The 12,992-nt window shown below is 43.6% G+C and overlaps 1 protein-coding gene across 1 annotated transcript in view; it reads left to right on the plus strand.

Annotated features, from left to right (window-relative positions):
- Positions 1–11,766, plus strand: part of GALNTL5 (polypeptide N-acetylgalactosaminyltransferase like 5) — a 65,727-nt gene extending 53,961 nt beyond the window's left edge. Inside the window, exons 8-9 of the mRNA XM_023225491.2 lie at positions 6,147–6,296; positions 11,486–11,766. Coding sequence (XP_023081259.1) covers positions 6,147–6,296; positions 11,486–11,665 — 330 coding nt within the window. The 3' untranslated portion in view covers positions 11,666–11,766. The remainder of the gene's footprint in view (positions 1–6,146; positions 6,297–11,485) is intronic.
- Positions 11,767–12,992: the final 1,226 nt, after the last annotated feature.

Raw genomic sequence — 12,992 nt, forward strand, 5'->3', positions numbered from 1 at the left:
TTTTTTTTTTTTTTTTTTTTTTTTTTTTTTTTTGCTTTGTTTTTTTCATTCTCAAGTTCCCTTTGGACCCGGGCATTATTTCATAACACACATGCCTTTGGCACATTTTATTCTGTTTGGTTGATTATTCCTTGTCTTGTTATATTGCACTCTAAGAAAATGGCTCAAGGAGTTTACCTCCTTTCATGATCTAATAACTGTGATCAGTTTTGTGTATTATGCAGGCAGAGTTGGAGAGTCAGTACATTCCTTTTTCTGGCCCCACATTCCCTATAGATAGCAAATGACAACTATTATTTGAACATTAATTATTCCTACTCCAATATTTCAATGGCGCCTTTCCTGATGGCTCATCATATCTTTTAAGTATACTTGGGTGTCTTTTTATAAAGTAATATGTAAATTAATAAGTAGCTGAAATAGTCTCTTGACACCAGCAACTGTCACTACCCACGACAAGTAACCTTGTCTTTCCTGAGGAAGAATGATCTCCGCACCTGTATACACCTCTTCATTTCTTGTTTACTCCTCATTCCAGTAAATCGACATCCTAGAAGGCCCTCAGCTTTCTGTGACATCGTTCCAGGAACTGCCACCAGTTTCATGTTGATGTCCTTAATGGATGGCTTTTGATCTTCCATCTGTCTGAGGTCATTGCAGCATCTGACACTGTAAACCGTCTTTTCCAGAAGTTTTCTTGGATGTTAGAACAGTATTCCTGGATTGCTTTCCAGCGCTCAGTTGTTCTCAGTTTCCTTTGCAGGAATTTCTGCTGCTGCTCATCAGTTAGACACAGGTGTCCCCAAGGTTTCCATCATTGTCAGACTTTGCTTCTTACACCATGTGCTCTTCAGGGCTCAGGGCTAGCATCCAGGTCCTCTGCACCTGTGAAGCCATGCTGGTAGTTAACATAACGCAGTCTTTCTGCATCTGGTGTGAAAAAACCTCTACTCAGAGCCAGCCAAATACCTTCCACTTGTAGCCCAACCATAGGTCCAGGCTCTCTGGACCTTCCCATGTTCCAGTAACTAAGGGAATAGCACTTGGCAGGGCACGTCTACTCTGATTGCCGAGGGTCTGTGCCACACTCTTGTTGACATTTTTAGTAGGATACTTGCATCAATCCCCATGGCTGTAACTAATACCTGCATGATAATATCCAACTCTATAGTTTCAGTTTAGGACTGTCTCTTGAGAGTAACATTTAAGCTCAATCTAGCCCTCATTTAAGAGGCACCTCCTTTGAGTCAAACTGTGCTGTATGCTGATCACTGAGAACACACAGTCTTCATTAATTCATCCACGCGACAATATGTATTGAGTACTGTTACGTATGAAGCACTGTGCTGGGTGCTAAAATACAGCGGCACACAATACAAAAGTGGCTTTTTTTTTTTTTGAGATGGAGTCTTGCTCTGTTGCCAGGCTGGAGTGCAGTAGCGTGATCTTGGCTCACTGCAATCTCCGCCTCCCAGGTTCAAGTGATTCCGTTGCCTCAGCCTCCCGAGTAGTTGGTACTACAGGCTGCTGTATTTTAGTAGAGATGGAGTTTCACCATGTTGGCCAGGATGGTTTTGATCTTCTGACCTCGTGATCCACCCACCTCAGCCTCCCAAAGTGCTGGGATTATAGGCGGGAGCCACTGAGTCCGGCCAAAAGTGGCTTCTAATGTCATGAACCTTCTATCTATTGAGTAGGGTGAGATTATCAGATACTTAATATTATTTTTGGCCCAGGTGCGGTGGCTCACGCCTATAATCCCAACACTCCGGAAGGCCGAGGTAGGCGGATCACCTGAGGTCAGGAGTCCGAGACCAGCCTGGCTAACATGGTGTGACCCTGTCTCTTCTACAAATACAAAAACTAGCTGAGCATGATTGTGCACGTCTGTAATCCCAGCTACTCAGGAGGCTGAGGCACGAGAATTGCTTGAACCTGGGAGGTGGAGGTTGCAGTGAGCCAAGATCGTGCCACTGAATTCCAACCTGGGCAGACAGAGCGAGACTCCGACTCAAAAAACAAAAAAAAAAATATTTTTGGTAAGTGCAATAGAGAAATACAGAGTATTATGGGACCCTCTAAAAGGAGAACCTAGCCTTCTCTTGGGGGATGTATGTGTCTTAGATGGCTTCCCTGAAGAACTCACATTTAATATACATGTAAAGGATAAAATGTATTTTAACAAGTTCTTATATCTGACATGCACTGCTCTAAAATCTTACAAATATTAACCCATTTAATCCTTCTAATAAACCTGTAAGGTAAGTACCACCATTATCTCTGACTTGTAGTGAAGAAACTGAACCATGGAGAGGTTGAGTAACTTGCCCAAATTCACGGAACTTGTAAGCACTCTGCTCCTAACATATCGTTTCCTGCCTCATGCTGTCTACTTCAGGTCTTGAGACCCTACCAGCTCAGTTCTGCCCTCTTTCTAAGTCACTTCCATCTGAGGCTGGCAATGTATTGGAAGCCTCCAATGCTCTGAATTTTTTTTTTTAGTTGCCCTGAACTCAGTGCTACTCTTGCTCGTGGAAAGTGATGGTTCGTGGATGCCCACAAAGCTACAGGTTCAATTCTAGTCTCTGAATGGTTCTCCTAACTGAGCTTCAACATGGCATTTCAATTTTCCTGGCAAAGCAGAGGCTGGCCTCAAACACTCCCAACAATCTGCAGTCTTGGTTCACCTGATCTCCCCCACACCTGCAGTCTATCCTGCCATCTCCAGATGCTGGCAAGGTATGCTGCTCCAGGAACTGGGGCCTCGCCCTGCACTTGAAAGATTATCCCTAGAGAAACCCTTTTTTCTGCCTCTCTCCCATGCTGAACCTCTTAGATATCAATGCCAGTTTAGATTCCACCCAAGGTTGCTAACTCTCCTTGATGCTGTGGTGTGAAAACAAACCATGTGTTCTGTAATAGAGAAATAGTCAAGCAAATTCTCAAACACCTGCATGAGGGAGAATTAGGCAAGTCACTCAACACTCTCCTTCCTCTCTGCCTGGAACACTCCTCAATGGGTTACCCTTGGCCCATCTGCTCAGAATTTCTATTCCTAAGAGTTTTAAGAATCAGGCAGTTACTGTCACAGCAGTAGTCGGCTATTGCCACCATGATGTTACGTAATAAACTACCTCAAAACTGAGTGGTTGAGAGCAATAAGCATTTACTTTTTCATCTGTCCATGGTTGGCCAAAGTGGCTCTGCCTCAGAACAGAGGTTGCTGGGCTGGGCTGTAGTCTCTGAATAGGATCGAGTTCTGATTATCATTCTAGGAGTAGCAGCGACTCACAGCATATTCTTCTCACGCTGAATGGCAGGAATTCAAAAGTCAAGCCAAACCACACAGCACATTTACACCTCTGCACGCGTGACGTGTGCTCACGATCCATTGGCCAAATGTGTTGAACAGAGAAGCCCAAATTCAGTCGGTCAGGGAAACGCGCTGTGCCCCAAGGTGAGGGACGAGGAATGAGCTGTTTATTGAACAAGGTTTCAATCTATCACACCAAGTTTCTGGAATGATGAACTAAGTGGACGGAGGTCTTATTTACTTGAGTAAATAAAACTGGTGTTAGCCAGTCAGGATGGCTATTATTAAAAAGTTAAAAAAATAACAGATACTGGCGAGGCTGCGAAGAGAAGGAAATGTTTATACCCTGCTACGGGAGTGTAAATTAGTTCAACCATTGTGGAAAACAGTTGGGAGATTTCTCAACGAATTTAAAACAGAACTAGCATTTGACCTAGCAATCCTATTACTGGGTATATACCCAAGGAATATACATTGTTCTACCATAAAGACACATGTATACATATGGTCACTGCAGCACTTTCCACAATAACGAAGACATGGAATCAACTTAGATGCCCATCAACAGTGGACTGGGGCCAGGCACGGTGACTCATGCCTCTAATCCCAGCACTTTGGGAGGCTAAGGTGGGCAGATCACCTGAGGTCAGGAGTTCAAGACCAGTCTGACCAACATGGTGAAACCCCGTCTCCACCAAAAATACAAAAATTAGCCAGGTGTGGCAGTGTGTGCCTGTAATCCCAGCTACTCAGGAGGCTTAGGCACAAGAATTGCTTGAACCTGGATGGCGGGGCATCCAGGCTGGATGACAGAGCAAGACTCAGTCTCAAAAAAACAAAAACAAAAGCAAAAGTCAGTGGATTGGATAAAGAAAATGTGGTACAGATATACCATGGAATGTTACACAGCCATTGAAAAATAATAAAATCATGTCCTTTGCAGCAAAGTGGATGGAGCTGGAGGTCATTATCCTAAGCAAATTAACACAGGAACAGAAAACCAAATACTGCATGTTCTCATTTATAAGTGACAGCTAAACATTGTACATGGACACAAAGCAGGGAACAACAGATACTGGGGCCTTCCTGAGAGTGGATTGTGGGAGGAGGGTGAGGATAAAAAATTACCTAGTGAGTACAATGCTCATTACCTAGGTGATGAAATAATCTGTACTCTAAACCCCCAGACATGCATTTTACCCACATAACACACCTACACATGTACCCTTGAACTGAAAACGTAAGTTGGAAAGAAAAAGAAAACAAAACTGGTGTTAGGAGGAAAATGCTCCTTCATGTATCAGCTAGCTTTTGCTGTATAACAAACCATCCCAAAACACAGTGCCTTAAAACAACAAGCAATGGTTATTTCTCATAATCCATTGTATTGCTAAAGTGGTTCTTCTAGGCTTAGCCAGAATGACTGAGTTGTGCTGGTGTGAGAACTACTCATGGAGTGGTTAGAGTAATTAAACAAAAGAGTTATGGCGGCTGGGCATGGTGGCTCATGCCTATAATCCCAGCACTTTGGGAGGCCGAGACGGGTGGATCATGAGGTCAGGAGATCGAGACCATCCTGGCTAACACAGTGAAACCCCGTCTCTACTAAAAATACAAAAAGTTAGCTGGGCACAGCGGCGGACGCCTGTAGTCCCAGCTACTCGGGAGGCTGAGGCAGGAGAATGGTGTGTACCTGGGAGGTGGAGCTTGCACTGAACTGAGATCCGGCCACTGCACTCCAGCCTGGGCAACAGAGCGAGACTCCGTCTCAAAAAAAAAAAAAAAAAAGTTATGGCAAGTGTACTGTAAGATGAGAAATCAGGTGCAAAATATTTATATCATAAGCATGTTCTTTGGGGTATTATTTTTAATAATAAAAATCAGAAGCTACCAAAATGTCCAAACAACTTAAGACTTTGAAAATAATTTCATACAACATCAAATGAAAAAAAAGCAAGTTATCTTAATGTTGTGTCTACATGAGTTTACCTATGTATCTGGGTTAGTATTGACTCACTCAGAATGTTAGGACAAGAAGTGAATTATGTTTTCTTCTGTGTGCTTTCCTGTATTTGCCAAGTTTTCAATGGCTATGTTTTACTTTTGTGTAGTAAAATTAATAGTGATTAAAAGTGAGCAACATAAGGAGTTTTAGGTATTAAAAAAGATGAATAATTGAATTCAGTCACGATCAGCATTTCTCTTGTTTCTTGCCTACATCCAGCAATTCCTGTAGGTAATTATGAGAGAGGCAGAACCCCTTTGTCTTCATTGCTAGCTCTCAGTCAGGCTTTCTAAATTTGAAACTTGCACTCTGCTGTGAAACTTCTGTGTCATTGGGCAAACTTCTTAACCAATGTGTTAGTTTCCTCATCTGTAAAATGGGAATAATCACAGAATCTGAATTATAAGACTGTTGTAATAATTAGTCATTTTTATGGGTTTTTGTTGTTGTTGTTTGTTTTTTGTTTTTGAGATGGAGTCTCGCTATGTTGCCCAGGCTGGAGTACAGTGGCACAATCTCGGCTCACGACCTCTGCCTCCCGGGTTCAAGCGATTCTCCTGCCTCAGCCTCCCAAGTAGCTGGGATTACAGGTGTGAGCCACCACACCCGGCTAATTTTTGTATTTTTAGTAGAGACACGGTTTCACCATGTTGGCCAGGTTGGTCTTAAATTTAACTCCCTTCCTCAGGTCATCTGCCTGCCTCAGCCTCCCAAAGTGCTGGGATTACAGGCATGAGCCACCACACCTGGCCATTATATTTGTTTAAAAGCAGTTGCCTATTACCAGTAATAATGCATTCATATGTTTTTTATTCTTCTTATGCCTAGATCTGGATGTGTGGAGGCCAACTCTTTATAATCCCCTGCTCTCGAGTAGGACATATCAGTAAGAAACAAACTAGAAAAACTTCTGCAATCATCAGTGCCACGACACATAACTACCTAAGACTGGTGCACGTTTGGCTGGATGAATATAAGGTGGGAAACACATCCTTGACTTGGAAAATGCATGTGAGGCCGGAGCAGGACTTGTTCTGAGGAAGCCTGCTGCTGCCTTTCCAGATCCAGCATTTGTTCTGGGGTCATTATCCTAAGCAAATTAACACAGGAACAGAAAACCAAATACTGCATGTTCTCATTTATAAGTGAGAGCTAAACATTGTACATGGACACAAAGCAGGGAACAACAGATACTGGGGCCTTTCTTGAGGGTGAACTGTGGGAGGAGGATGAGGGTAAAAAACTATGTATTGATAGTTATTGATAGTTGTTCTTTTCTCTGTTTTTCTCGAATACAGCACCCCTCTAACCCCTCACCAATCCATCCCCAACCCTATTCTCAGTTCATCCTAAGCTGCTACTCTTACACCTCATTATTTTTGTTTTAATTTCTGGGAAAACTCAAGTCTCTCAGAAGTAAATCAACCAACATGAGCAGTCATTTTATGGAGGTGCTGATCTATTCCCTCCGTTCCCACCTCCAGGGAATTGTCCCACACCTGAAGCAAACAGCTTCTCCTTGCCCTGTCCCCACATGCAACTCTTTTTTTTTTTTTTTTTGAGATGGAGTCTTGCTCTGTTGCCCAGGCTGGAGTGCAGTAGTGCCGTCTCACCTCACTGCAACCTCCACCTCCCAGGTTCAAGTGATCCTCCTGCCTCAGCCTCCTGAGTAGCTGGGACTACAGGCACATACCACTATGCCTGGCTAATTTTTGTATTTTTAGTAGAGACGGGGTTTCACCATGTTGGGCAGGCTGGTCTCAATCTCTTGACTTCATGATCCACCCACCTCGGCCTCGCAGAGTGCTGGGATTTACAAGCCTGAACCACAGCACCTGGCCCATGTACAACTCTTGAGATTCTTTTTCTTCCCCGCTGATTTCCCAAGCGATGTGGATGCTGCTGGTCATGGGACTGTGTGAGAACTTCCACTACCACTTTTCGACCAGCAGCCAAAGATTCCGTATCAAAGCTATACCCTATTATCTGTGCATTTCCCCGGGAGTTAAGTACCTTGCCAGGACTTACAAGGGTGCATGTCCATCCAGAAGCTATGTATAAATAAATACAAAATCCCCAGCAAAATCTCATTTCAGACAAACAAATGGAAATATGTAAGAATCTCTCTGATAGTGTATGTCCTGGTCTTCATCTTATGTTTCTCTAATTGAAAAAACACACTTTAATTATGAAGGTAATAATGCTCCATTTCTTTTGTAATTAGAGAAATGTGAATTAAAACTTCAAAGAGCTATTTCAACATCACCGCTTAGATTGGCAGAATTTTAAAAGTCTGACAGGCCTGGCTGGGCACAGTGGCTCATGTCTGTAATCCCAGCACTTGGGAGGCCGAGGCAGGCAGATCACCTGAGGTCGGGAGTTCGAGACCAGCCTGGCCAATATGGAGAAACCCCGTCTCTACTAAAAATACAAAATTAGCCGGGTGTCATGGCACACTCCCATAGTCCCATCTACTTAGGAGGCTGAGGCAGGAGAATCTCTTGATCCTGGGGGGAGGAAGTTGCAGTGAGCCAAGATCGCACCATTGCACTCCAGCCTAGGCAACAAGAGCAAAAGTCTGTCTCAAAAAAAAAAAAAAAAAAAAAAAAAAAAAACTTATAGGCCCAAGTGTCGGTGAGCAATAGGATCTCTCAGCTTTTGCTTTATGGGAGTGTTGACTTTTACAAAATTGCATCTGAAAACAGCATGGCAGCATCTACTAAAGTAAAAGATCTGAATACCTTGTGATTCAGCAGTTCTGCTCATGCATATGCTACAGAAGCGAGTGCTTTTGTGCACCAGGACGCATGAACAAGAAAACTAGTACACAGCATTATTTCTTTTAGCCAAAACTTAATACAATACAAATACTCATCAAGAGTAGAGTGGACAAATGTGATATATTTAGTTGCTATAATCCTATACAGCAATGAAAATTAACTGGACAGGGTGCGGTGGTTCACGCTTGTAATCCCAGCACTTTGGGAGGCTGAGGCGGGTGGATCACCTGAGGCCAGGAGTTCGAGACCAGCCTGGCCAACACAGTGAAACCCCATCTCTACTAAAAAGACAAAAAAAAAATTATCCAGGCATGGTGGTGGGCATCTGTAATTCCAGCTATTTGGGAGGCTGAAGCTGGAGAACTGCTTGAACCCAGGAGGTAGAGGTTGCAGTGAACCGAGATCACAACACTGCACTCCAGCCTAGGTGACAAGGGCAAAGCTCCATCTCAAAGGAAAAAAAAGAAAAAGAAAATTAACCAACTATAGTGTATAGTCATGTCTCACTTAACGACAGGAATATATTATGAGAAACCATCATGAGGTGATTTCATTGTTGTGGGACTATCATAGTGTGTACCTACACAAACTGGGATGGAGATGGTATAGCCCATTACACACCTTGGCTCTATGGTATAGCCCATTGCTCCCAGGCTGCAAACCTGTATGGCACGTGACTCTACTGAACACTGTAGGCAGTTGTAACCTAATGGTAAGTATTTGTGTATCTAAACATATCTAAACAAATGGCACAGTAAAAATACGGTATTATAATCTTATGGGACTACCATTATGAGCGTGGTCAGGCGTTGACTGAAACATCATCACATGGTGTGTGACTGTACCTACAAGAGCATAGGTAAACTTCAGAGATGTGATGGTGAATGAAAGCAGCCAAACACAACAGAACTTATACTGTATTATTTCCTTCCTGTAAAGTTCAAATGGGTAAAATTAAACCATATAATTTGTGCATGAATAATCAGATATCAAAGCTAGAATGAAAAGAAATGAATTTGTAATCAAGATAGCATTTAAAACAAAGGAAAGGGGTTATGATCGGGAAAGAAAGGGCAGGGGGATTTCAAGTTGTCCTTCAAAATTAGAACATATAAACACATCTCATTCTTTTAAGTAGTTCCTTTAACTGGATCTACCAAAATTGATCCCATTAATAAATAGTACCAGTTGATAAGCGTTCTGATTTCCCCGGCTTTTTGCTATTTTCTTCACAATCCTCAAATGAGAATTCTTTTTTCTTTCTTTCTTTCTTTTGAAACAGAGTCTTTTTTTTTTTTTTTTTTTTTTTTTTTTTTTTTTTTGAGACGGAGTCTTGCTCTGTCGCCCAGGCTAGAGTGCAGTGGCCGGATCTCAGCTCACCGCAACCTCTGCCTCCTGGGTTCACGCCATTCTCCTGCCTCAGCCTCCCGAGTGGCTGGGACCACAGGCGCCCACCACCTCGCCCGGCTAATTTTTTGTATTTTTAGTAGAGACGGGGTTTCACCGTGTTAGCCAGGAGGGTCTCGATCTCCTGACCTCGTGATCCGCCCGTCTCGGCCTCCCAAAGTGCTGGGATTACAGGCTTGAGCCACCGCGCCCGGCAGAGTCTTGCTCTGTCACCCAGGCTGGAGTGCAGTGGCACAATCTCGGCTCACTGCAACCTCCGCCTCCCGGGTTCAGTGATTCTCATGCTCAGCCTCCCGAATAGCTGGGACTACAGGCGCGTGCCACCACACCCAGCTAATTTTTTATGTTTTTAATAGAGATGGGGTTTCACCATATTGGCCAGGCTGGTCTTGAACTCCTGACCTCATGATCTGCCTGCCTTGGCCTCCCAAAATGCTGGGATTACAGGCATAAGCCATCACACCTGGCCTTGAAATGAGAATTATTGACATACTTTTTTGTGCATATTTTTGCAAATACGTCTTTGGAATAAATTCAAGACATGAACTTGCTGGGGCAAGAGTTAGTGCATTTTAAATCCTGATGGGGTAACATCCAAATGATCTTCACTGTGTGTCTCGTCATCTGTGCTGCCATCAAATGTATATGAAAGTGCCTGTCTCCTCATATTGGTTAGAATCGAACTGTTCGTTTTAATCAGGTAGGTTAAAAACATCTCATTGTTTAAAATTGTATTTCATTACAACAAATCTTGAGCTTATTTTCATGTTTGTTGATTTTTTTTTTTCTGTGAACGCTGGTCATGGATCTAGATGGTTGAACTGAATAGAGCTATTTCTGCATGGTTTACTGAATTTCACAAAGCATATAGTGCCAAAAAGTTAACTTAAAGGCATATGATGTTAAGTATAAAAACCAATGGATTGCATAATACAGCACAATGGGAAATTTAGTGACTGATTGGGACAAGAGAGGGCTTTGGACAGGAAGATGTGCCTAAGGTCATCCATGCTGTCTTGTCTCCAAAATGATGGCACCCTCCCCCATCTGCAGGCTTGTCCCCTGCACCAATCCACCTTGGGGACCTAGGGGTGGCAGAATGTGATGGTAAAGACCTGCGGTGGTCATGGATCCCCAGGGAGAATCCAACATGGCATGCCCATAATACATTAATTTGGACGAGCAAACTCCTTCTGTCATTCAACACTGTCACTATCCTGTCTGCCAGGCCTGGGAACACACAGATGAAAAGATAAGGGTTCTGTTTGCAAAGGGCTTCAGTCTACTTAGAATACCTTTTTTCAACAGGGGGCCAACAGAGTCCATTAGACATTCATTCTTGGGGCTTCCTCAAGTCAGAGCACACAAAAAACTAACCAAGTGTGGTGATAATAATGACCATCCCAGGCATGACGGTTAGTATGTGCCAGCCATGCTTGCCCAGGGGCTTTGCACGTCCCCATTAGACTGTTCAACCCTCACAACTACTTCGCAAGGGGAGGACTTGCCTAAGGTCACGCAGATCCTGAATGGCAGAGTCAGACTTTGAACCCAGGCTGTACTCCTGCAGGATCTATTCTCCCTTTACTACATCATCCCCCATTTCTGAAAAGACAAACATACTGATCAGGACCAGGGAGTAACGGGGATTGTCCTTGGGTATTGTTGAAAAAACAGGAGAAAGGGGATACCACAATAGGTGGCTGTGAATCTTTGGCTGAGAGGCAGGACCCAGTCTTCCTGGATCCCGCTATGCCACTTAGGGTGCCGTGGCATGTGCTGTGAACATGTGCATGGTGGGTAAATCCGAGGTCCCATAGTATGTCTCTGCCTTCATTCCTTGGAGAGAAAAAAATTGGGATCTGGAGGGCTTTTTTAGTTCACATGATGAAAATACCTGTGTCTATGTTAGATATAATCATTTGATAACCAAAGATTTGTTTGGCTGAACAAAATGGCTGACTCTATATTTTCACGTAGGAGCAGTTTTTTCTTCGAAAGCCTGGTCTGAAATATGTTACCTATGGAAACATTCGCGAGCGTGTTCAGTTAAGGAAACGACTGGGTTGCAAGTCATTTCAGTGGTATTTGGATAATGTCTTCCCAGAGTTGGAGGCATCTGTGAACAGCTCATCAGAGGAAAACAAACACTTTGATTAATAAAGGGTTAAAAGTCTCCTAATCATTCAACATAGTGGCACAAGAGTGTAAGATTGGAACATCGTGGAATTATGTGAAATGCAATTAAAAAAATATGACCAGAATGGTCTATGATGTGGGCGCCTTTATTTCCCCTTTAATGAAAATTCTTAATACTTTGTTACTCATCTGCTACTGAATTTCTGAGGTGACAAGACCTTGAACATTAGAAATGTCCTCAGTGGTCACACAGTTACGACTCTATCATACAGCTGACTGAGGTAAAGTGCATTTGTTTGCCACACCCACCTGGCCCTGGTGGACTGTAGGGACTGCTTTCCCTTTGCCAACCCAGCTTCTGCCCCAGACAATCTGTTGCGATTGCTTTCTTAGGGAGCCATGCTCTGGTGACTTTGGCTGAGCTGCAGCAAGCTCCTTTCTTCCTGCCAGGGTAGATTCTGGTAATGACACCTTGCTCAGCTGCATACCTGAAAGTCTGGTGTCCAGTCCACCTGCCTGGGTGTCTGGTCAGCTCTCCAGGCTAGCTTCCCCATCTGTCCCTGCCAGCCCTTCTGTCATCTGAAGATACTCCCTCTTCCGGGAGTCTCACTCTGTCACCAGGCTGGAGCGTAATGGTGTAATCTGGGCTCACTGCAACCTCCGCCTCCTGGGTTCAAGCAATTCTCCTGCCTCAGCCTCCCAAGTAGCTGGGATTACAGGTGCGTGCCACCACACTCAGCTAACTTTTGTATTTTAGTAGAGATGGGGTTTCACTCTATTGGCCAGGATGGGCTTGATCTCTTGACCTTGTGATCCGGCTGCCTCGGCCTCCCAAAGTGCTGGGATTACAGGCATGAGCCACTGTGCCCGGCCGATTTTGCCTTTTTCATGTCTGTCTCCTCCTATGGCTCTGGCCTCCAGCTCTCCAGACACTTCTTGACTCTTGGTAAACGGTTTAGCTGGGATCAGGGAAGCAGCAGCTGTGTGCCTTGTCTGTCCTGTGTAAACACATTCTCAGATGTCCAAAGTACTTCTTTGGCATCTTTGGGGTTAGACAGATCACTGTTGGTTTCACGCTGATGACGGTGGCTAAGAAGGTGAAAGACACTGAATTCAGAAAGACAGAGACAGATAATGAAAGGAAAAAACACATCGAAAGGGGCCAAAAAAAAAAAAAAAAAAAAGTGGAAGAGAATAGTCTATGCTGGAAAGAAGGTAAGTTAGTTTTTACTGCAGAAAACAATTTGAATCATCTATTGAGCTCATTCAATCAACAATAAGTGTTTGCCTGAAGCCAGGTATTCTTCTAGTTGCTGGTATACAGCAAGGAATGAAGTTTTTTGTTTTG

Source organism: Piliocolobus tephrosceles, chromosome 8, assembly GCF_002776525.5.
Source record: "Piliocolobus tephrosceles isolate RC106 chromosome 8, ASM277652v3, whole genome shotgun sequence".
Classification (NCBI taxonomy): domain Eukaryota; kingdom Metazoa; phylum Chordata; class Mammalia; order Primates; family Cercopithecidae; genus Piliocolobus; species Piliocolobus tephrosceles.